The 21,182-nt window shown below is 39.7% G+C and overlaps 1 protein-coding gene across 1 annotated transcript in view; it reads right to left on the bottom strand.

The window, feature by feature from the left end:
- Window positions 1-4,599: 4,599 nt before the first annotated feature.
- The window catches only part of PGM5 (phosphoglucomutase 5), a 77,011-nt gene continuing 60,428 nt past the window's right edge, over window positions 4,600-21,182 (bottom strand). The window contains exons 10-11 of the mRNA XM_049794523.1: window positions 17,987-18,121; window positions 4,600-6,168 (exon numbers count right to left, since the gene is read on the bottom strand). Of these exons, the coding sequence (XP_049650480.1) occupies window positions 6,079-6,168; window positions 17,987-18,121 (225 nt within the window). The 3' untranslated portion in view covers window positions 4,600-6,078. The remainder of the gene's footprint in view (window positions 6,169-17,986; window positions 18,122-21,182) is intronic.

Raw genomic sequence — 21,182 nt, 5'->3', positions numbered from 1 at the left:
GATGGAAAATGGTGTGGGCAATTAGGTCAAAAACGTCAACAATTTTAAAGCAGCAATAGCTTTTAAATGGTTTGCTTTTGATCAAACCTACTAGCATGAAGTAACCTTTGCCAAGTATAGCAGCTGGAAACTTTAGACTAAAAGGAATTATCTTTGGACTGGAGGATATGAACAGGTCGAACAAAGGGTTCAGAACAGAACAGATTTTTTCAGTGCATTGACAACAACTTCCTGACACTGGTGACTGAGGAGCCAACAGCGTGTGGCTGTCCTGATACTTACAATACCAGAAGGAATGAGTGGGCATGTGAAGGCCTTTGCTGCAGTGATCATGAGATGGTAGAGTTCAGGATCTTGAGAGGAGGGAGAAGGGCAAAAAGTGGGACCAAACTTAGCAGAGCAGACTTCAATCTCATCAAAATTCTGCTTGGAAGAATCTGACGGGTTATGGCCCTGGAGAAAACATGAGTCCAGGACAGCTGTTTGATTTTCAAGGATGACCTCCTTCAAGCTCAGGAATGGTTCATCCTGATACACAGAAATCAAACAAAGGCAGCAGGAGGCCTGCATGCATGACCAGGGAGCTCCTGACTAAACTCAGGTATGATCAGTAAGTGTATGGTAAGTGGAAGCAGGGACAGATGACCCAGGAGGAATATAGAGACATTGTCCAATTATGCAAGGGTGAGATTATGAAAGTCAAAGTCCACCTGAAGTTGAATCTGGTGAGGAATGTGAAGAGCAACATGTAAAGTTTCAGTAGGTACATTGGTGAAAGAGAACATGGAAAGGGCTGAGGTGCTCAATGCTTTCTTTGCCTCCAGCTTTACTGGTAAAACCAGCCTTCAAGAACCCCAGGCCCTCGAGACCAGAGGAAAAGTCTGGAGCAAGGGGGACTTACCCTGAGTGGAGCAGGATCAGGTTAGGGAGCACTTAAACAAACTGGACATACCCAAGTCCATCAAATGACTTGGGATGCATGCACAGTGCTGAAGAAGCTGGGCCATGCCACTGCAACGCCAGCCTCCATGATCTTTGAAAGATTCTGGTGACTGGGAGGGGTTCCTGAGAACTGAAAAAGGGCAAATGCCACTCCTGTCTTTAAGAGAAGAAGGAGGATCTGGGGTGTTACAGGCTGGTCAGCCTCATCTCAGTCCCTGGGGAGGAGATGGAGCAACTAATCCCAGAAACCCTTGCCAAACCCATGAAGGACAAGAAGATGGCTGGGAGTAGTCAGAGGAAATGATGCCTAACCAACTTCATGATGTTCTACTATGAGATGACTGGCTCAGTGGTTGAGGGGAGAGCAGTGGATGTCATTTGCCACAACTTTATTAAGGCTTTTGACACCACCTACCATAACATCCTCATAGACAAGCTGACAAAATACGGTTTAAGTAAGTGGACAGTGAGGTGGACTGAAAAGTGGCTGAACAGGCAGGCCCAGGGGGTTGTGGTCAGTGCCACAAAGTCCAGCCACCACCAGTGTGCCCCAGGGGTCAATAATCAAGCCAATATTGCTTAACATCTTCTTTAACGATTTGGATGATGGGCCAGGTAAGTGCACCCTCAGCAGTTTTGCAGATGATCCAACACTGGAAAGAGCAGCTGATACACCAGAGGGTTTTGCTGACATTCAGAGGGACCTGCATGGGCTGGAGAGATGGGCCGACAGGAACCTCGTGAAGTTTAGCAAAGGGAAATGCAAAGTCCTGCCCTTGGGGAGAACTAAACCCAGGCACCAATACCTGCTGGAGCCAGTGGGCTGGAAAGCAGCTCCACAGAGGACATGGGGGTCACATGCTGGACAAGTTGACCACTCACCAGCAACTCACCTGCACGGCAAAGACGGACAGTGGCATCCTGGGCTGCCTTAGGAAAAGCATCACCAGCAGGTGGAGGGAAGTGATCTTTTCCCTCTGCTCAGCACTTCTGAGATGCACTTGGAGTGCTGGGTCCAGGCCTGTGTTTCCCAGTACAAAAGAGACATGGACATACTGGAGTACCTCCAGCAAAGGGCCACAAAGATCAAGGGACTGGAGCATTTGTCACATGACAAGAGGTTGAGATAGCTGGGAGTGTTTAGCCTGGAGAAGAGAAAGCTCAGGAGGGATCTTACTGATTTCTATAAATACCTGATGGGAGTGAAAGAAGAGGATGGAGCTGGGCTCTTCTCAGTCGTGCCCAGTGACAGGACAAGATGGAATGGGCACAAATGGAAACACATGAAATTCCAGCTGAACCCTCAAAAAAGTTGGGTTTTTTTTTTTTACTATGGGAGTGGTCAAACACTTGAACAATTTGCCCAGCAAGCTTTTGGAGTCTCCACCCTTGGAGATAATCAAAACCCAACTGGACATGGCCCTGGGTGACCTCTTCAACCTGACCCCGCTCTGAACTGGGGGATGGACTGGGCGATTCTAGTCCCAGTGGATTAGATGGTCCCTTCCAACCTCAAGGATTCTGTGATCCTGTAGTTCAGATGAGTACTGCTGCCTTCCAAACTGTCTCTGAACACAATGTGCTTTTCCTCCTGCCACTAACTCTCTTACAGAAGGGCACTTCTCCCTAGTAACCACTTAGCTGTGCTGCCAGGTGGATTTGCTGGTATTTTATGAATTAGCTGAAATCACTTGACGCTGAAGAGCAGACGCTTGAAGCCTGTGTGGTAAAAAGCCACAATCATGCTCCCCCATGAGACTATATTTTATTGCTTCTAGTCACATTGGCACCACACTCTTCTACTGTTTTCAGTAATTCAGTCTCACCTACTGTGTTTTTGTAAACTGTTCAAGCAAGTTACATCAGAGTCACCAATTCATACTGCTCCAAATTTGCCCTTATTTCCCCCTAGTGTAGACTATTATTTATCTTAGGTCATGAAAGCAGTTATTACAAAACACGGTCATTAAACAGATGAGATTACAGTCAGTTTTCATTAATACTGAACACTATTCAATTATTCTTAGACTATGTTCCCTTCCCACCTTTAATTCCTTTTTCTCTCTTTCCCTCTCGAATCCATTGTTGTGTTATTAGTATTCTTTTATCACATCTCTCTCTTTCCATCTGAATCCAGCAATTTGTCTTCTCCTTATCCTCTCTGCCACCTGCTGCCTCTTTCTCTGTTCCTGGGGCCCACCAAGCCCTGTCTTGGTCAGCCCTCTGCTAATGTACCTTGAAATTGTTCTCTGTCTCAGTGGTCTCTCTGAATTTCTCTTTCTCCTTTTCCTCCAGTGTGCTGGGATTATATCTTTGCATTGCTGGATACAGTAAAACCTGAGGTTTTGGGAAATAGAATTACTATCCAAGTAAATATTAGTGCACAGCTGAACAACATGGGAATCTTGCAATTTCCAGACTTGATAAAACTGCTAATCCAACAATAGCCACAGAAGGGTCTGGGTCTCTGTCATAGTGCCTACACACTGTGATAAGACAAACAGTATTAATAATAGTTTTCCCTCTGCTAGATATATGGTCCATTTTTAGAAGCCTTGCATCTTTGTGTAAGTTCATATATGTTGCTCTTTTCCAAGCATTCATCTCTGATGTTAATAAGGAAAAGGCCTCAGAAAAAGGAGTACCCTTTATGAGACTACAGCTACAGTCCTTCCCCAAACACATCAGATATAAAGATATACACTGTACGTCAGCCTGCCAAAGTTTCATTCATCTTCTTGCAGAGAAAAGCAATTAACTGGTGGAAAATACCAGTTGTTACATTGTATCAATCTCACCAGTCATCAAAAATAAGGGATGATGAGTGGATTTGGGGTTAGGCTAGTTCTGGAAGTCTGCTGTTTGACAGCTGTTCAAAACCACACAAAACCAGCCCTTTTCTCCATTTCAGTACACAGGCACAACTATTGTTTCTGAAGCCCAGGACAAAGTCTCAGTACTGAGATTTTAAAATACATCCTTTGTTCACGAAGACTGCCTTCATGAAAGCAGACTGCCATCTACTGCAGCCAGTGCTCTAGTGACCTTCTGATAAAAGCACAGTTATGCTTCTTCACAGTCCTGATTTGCTCATGAGTCTTCCCACCACATCCTGAAAGACACCTGGATTCTGTACCTCTTACTTTTCAAAGTGCAAGTCCTAGAAGTTGGGCAAATGGGATACTTGGTACTATAACTAACTAGTTCACCATGTGATCAAAAATTCTTTCGTTGTTAGAGAACATATAAGAGATTTTAGAAGTTCTTGGACTGCCTTTCAGAATGTTCTTTCATGCAGTCCAGTAATTTGAATTAAGTATCATAATCCAGAGTATGTCTATGCTTGACCATGTGTGATGCATTAGTTGGGAGCTTAATATCCTGCACCTAGAGGAGTTTCATCTATAACAAAAATGATTAGATAAACAAGTTTTCTGTAAAGATGAATATTCTTACATCCAAAAGTATATGTCCAAACTGTGTGAGAATGCCATGGCTGTCTCCAAAAAAAATCTTTATAAAAAGAACTAACGCCTTAAAATCTCTCTTTCAGTTTATGGGAATACTTAATGATAAGGTAGAATACTACATGAAAACATTAGTACCTCATTTGTTTAGAGTCAATTAAGTAGATAATGTAGTTGTATTAAAGGCAGTTTTATTAGGATGCTTGAAAGTGCAGTGTGTCTTGTCCACAATTATGTATTAAGACAGAAATACAGCATTACTCTTTATTGTGTACTAAGTGCCATAGCAAAGTTTTGACAGAAGTGTTGAAAAAAATGAAAACAAATTTCTTTGCTGCAATTTTATATCAATTGCACTAAAATCTGACAACCACAAAGAACTGAAACACACTGCAAAGAGGCAAAGTTGCACAAAGCCACCTTGACAAATTGTACAAGTGAACACACTGTTCCCAAGGAAGCAAAGCTTTCAAACAAGTCACATGCATAAAGTGTTTGTGTTCTTCTTCAGAGCACTGTATTGTAGCTAGAACTGCAGTATCATTTCACAAGCAGAAAAAAGTTGATGTCCATATCCCCAATATCCTTCTCGGATCTATGCCGGTATGTCTGTTCTCCCTTTGCACTCCCCAACTTCTTATTCCATGATCCACTGTTACAAAGAATCTAACAGAAACTGCATCCAGCTGGTGAATCAGACATATATTTCTATTTAATTCATTAGCAGTTGTTTCCATTTCCTCTTCACTACATGCTTCACCTACCACCTTGTGGTAAGTGGAGCATGAGTATTCCAAAGACTTAAAAAACTTCCATAATAATTCCTTCAGGAAAAACTGCTGAACTTGCAGTGATTATCTTTCAAACACAGTAAGCACCAATACCATCTCCTGACATGAGGAATATTGCAAAAGACAGCCAGATTCCACATCCGACATTGCTGGAAGGACACAATCAGCTTCTATAGCACAAATGCCTCCCTTTGGAGGAAAAAAACCAGAAAGAGCCAAAAATCAGGAAAATATAAAGGCACAAGTCACATTAATATGATTTAAAAGCAGGGGTAAAAAAAAAATATGGCATAACCCCTTCTTTGGGAGCATGTGCAGGTGTGTATACAACAGTGCTGCCAGCGTGCATCTGTGAGCAACGGGAGAGACAGGAGAGGAGGGGTGGTGTCAGGTGAGGAAACACACCCTTTGCAAAGCTTAGTATACAGCTCTTATGCCTCAGACATGCTCTGTATACCTCTTCATAAACCAGCAAGAAGGTGACAAGGATCTCATGTCTTTGCTTTGCAACTCCTCCTCCTCCTCTCTCCCTAACTGAAATTTCCCCAACCTTTATCACAGCATTCAAAAACAAGCAGTTTTCCTTTTCTGTCACATTGCTGACAACATTTAAAGGTTAAGGCCTCTTTCTTTGGTTATATTGTTATCTGAAATTAAGATATTGCAGGTAAAACAAAGAAGTCAATACACTATTGTATTTGGAGATCAATGCAAATTAATATGCTTAATATTATATTGAATTTTTCTTCCCACCCTACCTCTATCCCCAAGAAAACTTTTAAAATCATACAAGGCACAAATGGCTAACATGTTCAGCAAGGTCCTGTCTCTTCCTTGCTGTTCCTCTTTTGGCCCTGGTTTAACAATCTTCCGTAGCTTCAGGTGATGACAGTGGGTCCCTTTCGCCCTGTCCTCTCATGAATCTGAGATATTTTCAGTGCGATTGCTATAAGAGGACTCAGGACAGCCTAAAGAGGAATAAATACATTGAATTACATAAAGCACAAATATCAATAGGCATCTTATATTTATAAATCCCCCTTTTAACTGTAGTATTATATAATAATAGTAAATAATTTAATAATAATAAACACTGACACAGTTACAATGTCTATATTGTTATACTTGATATAAAGAAGTATCATGCTGAGCATATGTTTTGTGAACTGTTGCACTGAGTACACCTAAGCTACGCAGAAAAGAGAAACCAGTAAATATACTATACTGATAATGTCTATGTGTGTGGAGCTCTTGTGAAATCTGCTGTACAAAACAACCTAGAAATCACAAAAGTAGAATTATTTCTATTCTGATGAGTGGAAGCCATGCAGATGAGACTTGCTTCCTATATACACTTAAACTGTGAAGCTTAGGGTCAGAAGGTACTGTAACGATTAACTTAACAGAAAACACAGAAGTGTGTTTTGAGTAATAGCACCTGTAATTGTATTAAATAGGATAAATTCCAACAAAAGCAGCATGAACTCTCAAGTTTCAGGCTACAGACCTTATTAAATGGCCATATGTACAAAACTGCCCAAATGAGTGAGTGCATGTAACAACTATGATAGTACCATATGAAAACCAAGTAAGATACAATTTTTCAAATGGCAAGTGAATCTTCTCTCAGTTAATTAAATGTTATGCAAAGACAAACTGGCAGAACTAAGTTTTGTGTGAGAACAATCTTTTCAGAGAATCACATATTTGATTACCAAACTAGTAAGGTAATTTTCTGACCCTCAAAGATTTTCCCCTGCTGCCTCAAATAAACGACATTCTGGTTTTAAACCTGTCAGGTTTAAAAATCAAATCAAACAAAACAGTAATTCTCAGAGCTTAAATTTACAGATATCTTTTTAATAAGCTTAACATAATCAATATTTTGAATCTGTTTCAGTCACCTAACGCTTTCTGACAGTATGGGGTGTTTGCTTTATTTATGCAAATGGTCAGGCTGTTAAATCAAAAGAGTAAGGAGACAAACTAACTGTGCAAGCAGAGTCATGGAATAACACCATGAATGCCAATGGTGTCAAGCAAGTTTATGATCAAACTTAGTTATGCACAAGTGTGAGCAGTCTGCCATGCTATCTTACAAAAGGCTCTGTATTTGTAGATACCTATCTACTGAATAATCATTGAAGCAGAATATAAGTCCATTAAAGTCAAACATGCTTAGAGAAGATTAATATGTGGAACACGAATTTGCATCTGTGGGCAAATGCTGCAAAAGTAAATATTAAAATGTGCCAATTTATAAGGTCTGGACCGTATCACTCCTTCCCTCCAGCAACATGGACTAAGGAGAACTGAAAGAAGATGAAAGCATCTGAAGTCCCTCTGGCACTCCCCTTAACCTCTTCCTTATTTAATCTATAAAGCACAGGAAAATTTAAAAAGCAACCCTACTGACCAGCTTTACTTGACCCTGCTTTTTTAAGCAACAAATGCACTCTGAATTAAAAAAAAAAAACACAAACCACAAAAAACACCCGCTACACAATGCTTTGAACAAAACACAGAATCAAATGAGTTAATGTGACACCCATTTACACAAACAATTTAGCTGCTGCTCTTTTGCCAAGTTGTTCCAATTACTACTAAATATTCTGCTTGTTACAATCATGGTTCTCAACAGAGCAACTCCTATTTTAGTTCTGTCCTCTCTCATTTCAATTTAACTACACATTCTTCATCCTGCAGCCGTAAAAAAACCAAAAGTGCGTTCTCTTTGGAATGGCAAAACCAGGGCATAATAACAAGGAACTAGAGCTGTATATGCCTTTTAAAAAATGCTTTATCTCTGCAATAAATAGTTTACATTTCAGTTGCAAAAGACAAATCGCAGCCAGCAATCATCTATAGTTAATATGGCTCTAGAAGGACTTCTGTATCTTAAAGAGATCTTGATTATAAAATGTTTTTCAAATGATTCTTTCTACTTAAGAAATTGTAAAACTTTACTATTGACATGTCAACTCAGAATGGCAATTGCAATCACTCTGTACATTAATAACATATTTATCTCTTGGAAACTGCTTGAGAGATATGGCATGTTATCCTTTAGATAAAATTTAAGAACTGAAAATTAACAGAACTGACTTAAATCAATCAGAGTTTTGATTTAGTAATAACAGATAGAATTTATACCTCTAAAAAAATAACTGGTAGGAATTATTATTCATACCAGGAAATACATCAAACAAGCAGATATCTAATATAAGGCAAATAAAGATGAAAAGCCCTTTGCTTAGGAATAATCTGTACCAGAGCTGTCAGAGGTATCATGCCTGCTTGGCTCATGTAGCATTTTTCTCTCTGTGATCTTGCAAGGAAATTCCATAAAACTCCCTTTCTTCTAGTCAAGTTCTCAGACAAGATTTGCCCCATGATGCATCCAGTTCACCAAAGGCTCAGGCAGGGCTGAAATGTACCTGCTTGCAGGTTAAAAGCTCAGCATGTGTCTAGAGTTTGGCTTTAGAAAATATTTTTCTCAGAATAGGTGGACAAATGCCATGTATATGTCAAGAAACACCTTGTGAAAAACTACTATGTGTAGCACTCATGCTAAAACTTGCCAACTTTCATCAAAAATTCATGCAGTTCTGATGTAAAACCATCTGCCTAGACTTTGGCTGGAAAGCCTGTGAATCTTTTCTCTTCAGTCTCTCCCCAAGCCTGCGCTGAATTTCAGTCTTGTTAGGAAAACCAAATGTAGGTGAGTTTTACACAGTCTAAGTATGGACATTTTCCATAGGTCTCAAAATCACTTTTCAAAGTCCAATGTAAGTCTCAAAAACAAGTTGCCCCATCAGTCTCATCAGTGAAAAGAATTCTGCAGAATTTATCTGCGGAAAATAAAACAAAAAAACCTCAGAGAATGGTAACGCCCTCGAACAGCATCCAAACATTTTAGTGAACACCAGGTAACTACAATTCTCTTTTACAGTTCTCAAGCTTCTGGTCTGTCTTCTCTTACTGTACTGATCTGTCTGTCTTCTCCTACTGTACTGATCTGCATTTTGCATTCAGCATCATGTCTACCAGTGTTATTCTGGGCTCTCTCAGGTTTACATACACCCAAGTGAATGTACAGGGTGGAACCCTAGGAACACAGGGTCAATTATTTGTACATATGTCAGTATTTGTAAAACATTAAACACTAAACCATTTGCTCCCTGTATTCTGCGATCGCAGGGAGAGGTAATGGAAGGCCACCTCAGTTAGCCAGTCTTAAAAGAATGTCCTACTGGGGACAAAGATCCACCATCAATCGGCTAAATCTTGTGTGACTGTTACATAGGCATTTAGGCACCTGAACTACTAAAAATCAAAATGACACTTCAGACAGTAATTACTTCAGAACAAATGTTCAGACTTTGCAACAGACTTCTAAGCAGAGCTGCCATAATACTACCTGTTCCAGAAGAATTCACTTCCCTGGAACAATTGTTAATGCCTCAAAATTAAAGAGACATAAACAAGTGGGTTAGTACAGCACGAAGTTGTCAAAGAAGGGCTATAGTGTTTTGGAGCTCTGTAAAGACAGATGATGTACCAAGTGTTTTCTACTTCTGCATCTTCCCTCTCTAAAAACTGCTGTCAAACCCCAAATTCTACTCTTCAGCTGCCTTTCTATCAGATTTAGTATCAATTAAAGTAGTTTTCCAGTTCATAAAGGTAGCCTTGAGAAAAACATGCTTGCAGAATGCTTTAAAGTCACCAAAAGCTGTTAAGTGCTAGGTGGTGTTATTGTTATTGTATAAATTAAGATAAGCCTTGACATTTCAGGCATTGGCTAGAAATCCTTTTCTCTCATAACACTTAAATTCATTCTCAGTCCTTCTCTTTTTATCATTTAAACATTACACAGAAGGTTGCTTAGAGAGGTCAGGGTAACTTAGACAGCTCTAAGTCCTTGAAAAAGGACACAGAGGAATTGAGAAGTAACTCCTTCCTTTCTTAACTCTTCCTTCTCCAATGTCATTTTCCCTTGCTTCATGTGACTGCTTAGAGCTGCTGTTAGCCCTTTGTAACCTGGGCAACAGAATCACTGCCACATGAACAAAGGGAAAGAAAAAGAAAGGCAGAAGAGAGGGGCAAATCCCCCAAAACATGTTTTGAAGGCCTTACCTATTAGTAGGAGCTTTTCCTTTGGCTATAATGTACTTTAAAGTCAAACCAATACACTTACAAAGCAACACTAAAGCGATGGAAGAGACACAAAGAATAGAGTCCAACAACTACAAAGCAAGCTCAGCACTAAGATCACACAGTCTGGCATCACAGCTGTACCTCCTGCAGGGCTTCTGCCATAAAAGGCCTCAACACACAGCTCAGCTCAGCATGCCTGCTTGGGTCTTGCATTCCAAAAAACAGAAGTCTTGGTAAAGGTTTATCCTACAACCACCCATCCTAGAATATCTATGCAATGTGTATAGCCTGGTTCATTGTGGAACAAACTGGTCTGGCTCTGTAACATCCACAGCACTGGTAGCATTCACTTTATTACCATGAAGCAGCACACACGGAATGAGAAAAAGGAAAATGACATCTCTACCCTTGTGCATGGTCTGTCTTCAACTCAAACAAAACTACGCTAAAGGTCAGGAGGCCAGCTGTTCTGCCCCAAGCAATAGAGGAGGGCAGGCGTAAGAGGTGAAAAGACAGGAGGAAAATGTAAACTGAGTGGGACATGGAAACATCTACATTTGCAACAGATTAATTCTTTTCTAGTATATCCAAAGAGCTTTGAGTGAAGATTAGGTTTAATGAACTCATTTCCTTGATTCATGAAATATTTTATAATTACTGTCACATGAGTATTTTTCCTATGTTCCTTCCCAGTTTCAGCTTATTTAAAATTTGTTCACTGTATGACTTTGGGCAGAATCAGAAGCTAAATTACTTGAATAGCACAAACATGCTGTGTTACCTAAGAATGTGATCAAACAGATGGAAATCTCCATATCCCATGTCCCTTCAAAGAAAATCTTATGAATTTTAATAGTAAAGGCAAAACCTTATATGATTTCTCTGGACCATACTGTATGTTTTAATAGCCAATCAGAGCCACGCTAAAAGGCACAATCTTTCAGAAGTAAACAAAGAATCAATAATTCTCTAGCAAACTGCACTTGTGCTTAGGGTTCTAAGAATGTCTTGACAGAACCATAGAGAAACCTTTAATTTTATCCCTATTAAGTGATATTGGACACAAGGACTTCTTGGTTATTGATTTCAGTTCCCTGCTCTTGTACAAACTCACATTATAAACAATCACTTTATATAATATATATATCTCATATATAATCATAATCCTTTCATATACCAACCAAAGCATATGAAAATCAGTTTGGTTTTTTCTCTGCTATTTGCTATTCAAAAATTGTTTCAGAAATTCAGTCTTTGATGACCAAGACACTTTTTATCACAATGATTTCTCTTTTAATTGGCATGCCTTTTTTGGACAAAAACACAAAGAAACAACTCCTGCCCCAAAATCTTTGCTTGGCTACTGCTAATCTAATGATTCTGTAGCTAACTAGCGCATAGTTCACTAGTCTTTGGCGCACTTAACTGCAGCATTTGTGATTCACTGCATCCTGTTTAAAGAGTACCTGACACAGACTGCATAGGTCTATGACAACACCTATTTATTGCTGTTGCAATTCACATAATGAACAATAACATACTGTAAACAGAGCTAGTTAGTACATATTCAGAACAATCCAGATGACTCAGTACACTGTTCCCAGGGCACTTATTCTGCAACAGCAGCACAACCATGCTGTTGAAGGACACACTGGATTTACAAATAAAACAAATCAAAACAACTCTGCATAATGAGTCATTTCTTTCTTGGTCTTTGTGTATGAAACTTCCTGTTTGAATCTTATCCAAGTTCAATAATATATCCAGGTGGCTAGTCAAAGGACAAGAAGATATTAACCATGTGTCAGCATGTGCACACAACAATGATTTGATCTATAAAATGAGGTTGTAATTGAGCCTAAAGGTCAATAAACTCTTACTTTAGTACTTCATGCCCATTAACGTATCTCTAGATTTTCCATCTGTGTTAAATTTAGCACAGCTAATAACTCTATTAACTTTAGAAAAAGATACATGCCAATGCATAAAGATTCAAGACTTGGATAAATCTAAGTCTGTAATTTGTTATAATAAACTGAACTTCCTGAAATTGCTAGGTGGATGCCTATTTGAGTGGTTAAAACCAAAGAAATTGTCTTTCTAAGGAAATCTTCCAAGTTAGCTGGAAAGCAATTTTCTCAGTAATGCACAGTGATGAGGGGCATCACCAGTGAAAAGGAGCATCAACACAGTGGTCTTCCATTTGAAGGGGAACATTCCAGTTTTAGAAAAGCATCGGGCATTGTTTTTAAGACTTTGTTTTGGAACTAGATTACATCACCACTATAAATTAAGTAATTTTAAAAAGCTTACATTGAATTGTTTTTAATATACTTTGCACAGAGCATGATGGTCATTTTTCTTTATTGCTCCTGATTTTCATTCCTGTTGATACTGACTTATAAGAAGAACTGAACTACTCACAGAAACAAAGTAGCCACTCCTATCTCCCCAGTGACCATGAAGCTGCTTCTGCCAATTTCCTTCAATGGATCGTTCAACAGCCAGAAGCCACTGCTATTCACATTTGCCTATGACCCTGGACTTCTAATCATTGGCATATTTTACTGCTTTCCCTTGGACTCTTATGTTGTTGATCAGGTTGTTGACTATGCTTAATTTATTCTAGGTGGAAAGTATTACCAATTAATTGTATGAAAGAGGCTACTAAAATAAGATTTGTGTGACCCTTACATTCATTAATAGCTACTGTTTGGCCTACATACAAATTGGAACAGAAGATCCTTACAAGCCTCGGTTCTGTCTGGTTACAAGAATGCTCTTATGAAAGCTCTAATGTTTCTGAAGGCAAATATACACTTAAAGGCAATAAGGCCTCAAAATCAGCTCTTCCCATAAGACTTATGCAGAGTTACAGAGTACTGAATCACAACGAAGTATGAGGAGAGCTTCACCTGAGCACTACTCACTTGAATGGCTCCCTGGGGCCAAAACTAAAAGGCACAGCTTTGAGCAGCCCCAATGGTGCTTCAAAGGATGCCAGCTTTCTGTTAGGTATCAAACCAAAGTAGGACCTACAGCTAGCACTCTCACAGTAGTTGAACCTGGATGATATCGAGCCTTGTTACAGATTGCTGTCCAAATTTTATGCTGGACAAGAGTTCATCACAGAACAGCCCAAGTTGGAAGGGACCTCCAAAAATCATCTGGTCCAACCTTTTGTGGGAAGGGAGTTATGGCCATCCACAGAAGTACAGCACCTCTAATGTGAATGATTAATTCTGTCCAACTCAAGTGAACTGTTGTTTTTAAAAGAAATGTATATATTGTCTTTACAATATGTCTCAGTTAACACTTAATTCAGAAAGTGCCATAATGTCATACTGGTGTTTCAGGACAATATGTATATGTCAGCATGCATATTGGAAGGTTTGGTTTAGACTTCTGTTTATATGCGGAAGATTCAGCAGCAGCAGTTACACTGTCATAGAGAACAGAAGCAAACTAGAAAAACTTGAAAACTGCTGAAAATTTGGCTGATTAATTTTGGAAAAGGCTTTGTCTGAAGGAAAGGGGGAAAAAAAGGATGCTCATATGAGCCAAACTCAAGCTAGTTATCGCAATGATTCCACAAAATGGCACTGTACTTTCCAACACAAATGAGCTGTCTATCAAGACAGGGAGGTTTATTTCTTGTGAAAAAGAGCCAAAAACCTATCTCAAGGTATTTCTGCCTTCCGCTTCAGGTATTGACTGGAACTGTCAACAGGCAAAAACATGGAGCAATGCAAAGCATTCATCTTCCACTTGTCTATGTAAACAATGAAAAGAAGGTACTGGAGGGAGGTGGTGCCATAAGCAGAAGCAACCAAGTACTTACTTAAGCAGCCAACCATCAAATAAATTTATGTCTTGCTTTATGATATAAAAAGTATGGAAGAGAGTTTTTCCTGATCAGCTGATCCAGGCAGAGTGTAATGATACAGAAGCTACATGAAGTCATCTATCCAATTACAAATATCAACTACAGTTAAAGAAAAATAAGCATTTATTCCAAATGCAACAACTCCCTTAAATACTACGTATAAGGTATATACTTTACATACTTCTTTATGTCAGTGCTCTTGGAATAACTGGTCGCTTATGAATATGTTGACTATGCCCCTATTACTGAAACAAAGCACTTAAAACTTCAAATCTGTCACAGCTCGTCTAGGTGTACATGTGTCAGTATGAATCTCAAAGCAAACTAAACAATAAAGGAATTATAGTATCAGGAAATCTATGCTGCCCTTCTACAGCAATGCTGTTTTCTGAAAAAGGCGTTTGCTATTTACTCTCTTCTATATATTCCACTAAAGATTATCAAATGTTCTCCTGAGAAATCTTTAATTATTTTTGTACTAACATGAGGGTCTCCTGAAATCAAATTTATGTACTCCCTTGAAATCCACCATCTGCCTGCAAGATACAATCTATGACCTTGCAGGTCCTAATGCACTCATGTTATTGGCAATGTATCCAGCCAGGGTAAGGAAAGAGGAGCAGTGGGAATTGTGCAATACTATACAATGGGAAACGGGAGAAAGAATTTATTGCATTAATCAAGATGAAACTGCTATTTGTCCCAGATTTTGTGCACATGGCAAGAGAGGAGGAGGGTGTTTACAGCACTATGTATTTCCTGAGGCAGTCTGGATGTTAAAATGTCTGTCTGCACTGCATGAATGCAGGAAAGTCCCTGCAACAAGTTTCAAGGCAATGACATTTCTACCTCTGGGATTATCTGTTCACTAGTGAATATCCTGGATAAACAGCCAAAAGTGTAACAATCTGACAGGCTCTGGGACATGTGTAAAAAAAAACCTTCCAGCCTTTTTTCTGTCCCCAGGAATAACAGACCCTTTTCACGTCTAGAATAAAAGACCAGACTCTGAAAGCCCTGAGCGCAGTGATAAACCCTATTGGCCCTGCCCAGTCTCCCCTGAGGACTCCCCCCTGCACCCTGCCCACAGGCTCACACAGCCCATTTCAGCCTGCCCCAAGGGTGTTAGTCCCTGCCTGGACTAACAGGAGTGCTTGTCTCCAGACTCATCTCTGGCGCTGCCGCCTGGGTGGACTTCAGACTTGTGCTATGGGTAGCTTCCCTCCCTGAAGGACCCCTTGGATGTACATTGTAGCTTGTCTCCAGTTCTGACTCTGACCCTGTATCCTGGATGGACCCACACTGTTGCCTTGTCTCCAGCCCTGTCTCTGGTCCCATCTCCTGCTGCTCCTGAACCTGACCCATTACTTGCCTTGTCTGGGATGGTCGATGGAGCCTGTTAGCTTGTTACCAGAGCCTTGGTCTGCCTGCTCCACTTGGCTGTTGTGGGACCGCTCCCTGGACAACGAGGGCACTGCCTGTGCTGTAGCTGGTCAGGGTGCCTGGTTCCTATCACCTTGTGCAGCAGCCCGAATCGTGCTGCTCCCTGGACATAGTCTGTGTTGCTGGTGAGGCCACTAGACCTTGCAGTGAACTTTATGCACCTCTCTGAAGCAAATCCATGCAGAACAGAGATGAAATGTAACAGTAGGGCAGGACATTCCTCATTTTCTGAGGATAATCTCTGCTCCCTCAGTCTAGTCTCTTCACAACTGGAAAATTCTCTGAGAACATTTGCTATTTTCCACTCATTTGAAAAAACAAGTGTTAAATACTGGGCATTGATTGTAGGTTACTTTAGGAGACACACAAGCCTAAACTCTGCTAGCATGTCACTTCTCTCATACCTTGAAACAAGTAAAGTAGAACAATCTGTGGATGCAAAAAAGGTTCCATTTTAAAAGGGACATAGTCACTTGTAATTAAATGGTCAAAAGTTTAGCTAGATGAATGCTGCAAGTATATGCTTTATTGTTTTCTAGTATGTTTTGTTGGGATTCATTATACAGGAAGCATGTTCAGATCACACTTTTTGTGTCATGTATCCCAAGGTTACCGTAAGCGCACTGCAAACCTCTAAAATGAACTCTTAGCCTGTTACTTATCATAACTTATTTTCATTTCATCTATGCCTTGCCTACATAGCACAAAGAACCATACTTAAAATGGTCAGCTGAATTGAAACTGATAAACAGTTTGTGCTGTAACAAAATTTGACATAGCTGGGGTGCATTAACTTTGGCTGACTGCCAGGTGCCCATCAAGCCGCTCTATCACTCTCCCTTCATTCTCCACTGACCTTGGTGTCTGCAGAATTGTTTCTCCCACATACTCTCAATCCTCCCTCCCTGCTGCTGTTGCACAGTGGTTTTTACTCTTCTTAATTATGTTATCACAGAGGCGCTACCAACATTGCTGTGTGGCTCAGCATTGGCTACGGGTAGCTCCACCTAGGAGGCAGCTGGAACTGGCTCTGTTTGACATGGGGGTAGTTTCTGATGTCTTCTCACAGAAGCCACCCCTGCAGTCCCCCCGCTACCAAAACCTTGCCATGTAAACCCAAAAGAGTATCAAGTGCAAATGGGGTTGTAACAGTGTTCTTCCTTGGTCAAAATCTATTTATGACCCTGCTAGCTGTCTAAACTTCAATGCACAGAAAAACAGTAAAATTGCTTAAAAATGGTCCTTTAGTCTGTTGAAGGCTTAACATTCTAAGTATCCTGGGGATGCAAACTGTTACTTTAAGAAAATGCAAATAAAATTAATAGATCATATCTGCAGGAATGGAGGCTGCAACATTTCTAGAAAAATTGAAGCACTTTTCATGACTGACAGACAATTGTTTAAGAGCATAAGAAAAAACTCGCTGTTTATGGTGGGAATCTGGTGAAAAAATAATGTCAAACATTTACTTAGGGTTCGAATGCATTTGACAGCTTTTATGTTTTGGGAAATTTGTATTTTCATTCCAGTCATGAATACACAACTACACGGGACTTCAAACTACAAGGTGTTGATTTACTACAAGCCAAATGCTTATCCTCTCTTCCATGAAACATCCTTAGCCCTTTCTTGTTGTATATCACAGCATGAAGGTGTTTTACTGGGAAAAATCTGAGAATTTGAAATGTCATTTGTATTATGAATTGTTTTAGGTGACTGCTGGACTGTACTGCAACTTGCTCTCAACCTTCACTCTTCTTAGGAAAGAGTCTGGTTATGATACGAGATAATTCTCAGACAGCTGCAAGCCTTTCCCTTACAAGGAATCCCTACGTTGTTTAGACTCTGTCATCCATATATCCTAACTGTACTCTCATTGTGAGTAACCCCTAGGTTGCCATAACTAAGTGATCCCCATATAACCTGCTTGAAAAATAATTATCTTTTTTAAAATATTGTTCTATAACTCAGATTACAACAGTTGCAAAAAAAAAAACGAGTGAAAAATTAAAACTAGCATGGTTTCTCTTAACAGACTAAAGTCATTGCCCAGCATTTATCACCAGGCATCTCAGCCCTTGACATGCCTGTTGTGTTAGATATTACACAAACATATATTAAAACTGATGGTCCTGCCTCAAAACATGTATAGTCACATGATTAGGAAAATCATCCACAAACACAGTAAACAGGGGTAAAAGTGCTGAGTCTTCCTTTTGATTAAAGATGAAAACCTGTAGTCACTGCTATTACAGAGGAAGCGCATTACTTATTCACTCACTACAATGCTATTGTATTACCTGTGGTTCCTTATTGTGTTGGCTAGGATCCTTTTCGTAACTCTCTGCATAGATCCGGAGAGTAGCTCTCACATGGCTAGAAGCACTCATTCTGAAGATAAGCCTGGAAGCATCTGAAAAAATAATTCGCAGCCCCTAGGGGAGAAGAAGCAGCAGCATATATGTAAGGTGGCAGTACATTTACAAATCACAGTTCACTGCTTTAAATTAAAAAGTGGAGGGAAGAGCCATTTGGATGCATCTCCTCTTTCCCTGTAACTTTGGACAACTCATTTATTACTCTTTTCCCCCCCTCTAAAGACTAGAAATGATCTTGTGTATTCCCTCCCACTCCTCATAACAAGGACTCTCTTACTGCTGTTTTCATTTTTTATTTAGTTGATTTGTTCTTGTTCTGTGTGGCAGAGCACAAAATCAATGGCCTGAGAAGTAGTTATAAGATCAGCAAGGATTAGTGGCCTAAAAAATAGCTCCAGGATCCCAAGATCAAAACCCAGTTGTCAGTAGTGAATACAAAGGACAGGATCAGTTGCTACCCCTCATAGACCATACATCAACATTTGATTAGAAGAATTTCAACAAGAGCCTCCAGTACAACTTGGGAAACTTAACTTAGGGTGTTAATTAATATCCAGTACACTAATTAATGCATTTAACTGTGTGTAGAATAAAAAGGATTTATTATTAATTAACTGTGAACTTGCTCTTTGTTGCTATCTTCACCTCTTTTTTCCTCCTCCCTCACCTCTTTCATACTGTATATATGAACACATTCTCCTACAGACCACAGACCATATACTTGGATCCACAGTTGACAGACTTTCTGTACCGGAAGGCCGTTAAAGCCAAAGGACTAAATTGCACAGTTAAATAGTTGTAGTGTTTCAATACCAATTCTGCACTAACATGCAGTCTAGTTCCCTTTCTGTAAATGCTACCCTTACTCTAAATGTCACCTCTGCTGTGCCACTGAACTTTATTTCCCCTTGTAGTCCTGCTGTTGGCAAATGCCTAGTACATAAACTGAGATCTTTGCTACTTTTGTTTAAGGGGCAGTAAACCATTAAAAAAATGAGAGAGGAGAATTAATAGAGGAGCATTTTATTCTTCCAGTTTTATCAGCAGGTTCAGAAGACACTGATGTTAGCAACACAGTGCTCCAATATTCTGAAGTATAAGTAGAAACATTTGTTCCCTCAGGTATATGCCAAAACATCTTCAGCACTACGTAAAGCATTGTTTGGTTGATAATCACAGAATCATAGAATAGTTTGGGTTGGAAGGGACCTTGAAAGGTGTAGTCCAACCCCCCTGCAATGAGCAGGGACATCTTCAAGTAGGTCAGATTGCTGAGAGCCTCATCCAACCTGACCTTGATTCTGAGCAACCTGTTCCAGTGTCTCACCATGCTCATTGTAAAAAATTTCCTCCTTGTACCTAGTCTGAATCTGCCCTCTTTTAGTTTAAAACCATTACCCCTTGTCCTATCACCATGGGCCCTGCTAAAAAAATTGTCCCCATCTTTCTTACAAGCCCCCTTTAAGTACTGAAAGGCTGCAATAAGGTCTTCCTGGAGCCTTCTCTTCTCCAGGCTGAACAACCTCAACTCTCTCAGCCTGCCCTCATAGGAGAGGTGTTCCATCCCTCTGATCATTTTGGTGGCCCTCCTCTGGACCCACTCCAACAGGTTCATATCTTTCCTGTGTAATGCCCATTAACACTAGAAAATAAACAACAGGAAAATATCCTACATGGAAAAAGGGTTGGATTAGATGGCCTAAGGGATATTTTCCATCTCTAACTTTGGTGATACCATAAAACTTATTTTAGCTGCTAGTATGGTATTATATATTAATTTTAACATGTATCAGCAATCTAAATTTATGTAGTATTCTCAATATGTACAGCAAAAGTGACAAACAGAAATAGTTTACATTCAAAAGATTGAGCTTTAGAGCCTGTTTTTCTAGTATTTGCTGTTAAGCCAACTTTGTAATGAGATGGTTCAATTGATGTTGATGTGAGTTTTGCCATTAATTTCAGTGGAATCAAGATTCCATCTTGGATGCCTAGAATTACACAGGCTGTTTGCTATGATTTGATCCTGTGAGCAAGGGGTTGTCTCTTACTGATTGCTCATTACACTTAATTTTATGACAGTGGAAAGAAACAAGATAAATTGAAGAGTTTCACAGTTCTGGGTACAGTTTGTTTCAAACTGTTGTCAAACTCAGAACCAGCAGCTCAAAGTACAGAACATTAATGTCAATCAGCTTTAAGAGAGAAGGAAGTAAGTCTAACATACCTGCACAAAATGAAAGCATGAATACCACAGCATGTGTCTTCCTCTTCAAAGACTAAAAGGGCATTTTATATGCTCCTGCCAGGCCTAACAACTCCCACAATGACATGACTAGCAAGGCTACTTGAATACTCTTCCACATACTCCATGTTTATCTCGCAATAACAACAATAGCACATTGTTACTTGGTTTAGCACATCTGAAGTCTCACCACTCATTAAATTATGGTCTTCAGAATAAAAAGGATTTATAAACACTCCCAGTAACTCTTCCCATAACTTTATGATGCAAAAACGTTCCACTGAACTATGGCATCTGTAGCCAGTTTGATGTTACAGTTAACGGCACTTGGGATGCTTATATAACATATAGACAGGCAACCAGCATTCAGACAGTTCACTGTACTATTTCTGAGCTTATTATTTTACTCATTTTGCATTTCTCAGGGACACACGACTGACACTATTCATTTTTATACATGCATGATGACAATTAATATTTGTCTGTAAGACTAGGATTCCTGCCATACAGCTGAAAATACTCTGTAAAAGGGAATTACAGAGACACAGTGACTGTAATCCTTAAAAACAATAAACATAAGTGCCAGTGATAAATCATATTCTAGGGAAACAATGGCCTTTAGAGCTGGACTGTCCAAGTCAACTTTTAAAGTTAAGATATTTGCACCTGGAGATTCAGTTTAACTCATTTTTCAGAGAGCCCAGCAGCAAGAAATTTGACTTTTGACTCTCCCTTTGAAACAGTGAGTTAAGCACTAGCAAAGCTTTTCACTCAGGAAAGCCACAGAAATTAATGAGAGCGCTTAAATTTTTATATCCTTCACTGTTTTCTGGAAATTATACCTAAAAGCCATGAGTTACAAACGTTTGTTAA

Source organism: Accipiter gentilis, chromosome Z, assembly GCF_929443795.1.
Source record: "Accipiter gentilis chromosome Z, bAccGen1.1, whole genome shotgun sequence".
NCBI lineage: Eukaryota > Metazoa > Chordata > Aves > Accipitriformes > Accipitridae > Astur > Astur gentilis.
Note: the sequence above shows the minus strand (reverse complement) of the source record. Positions and strands in the feature narration are given on the sequence as shown.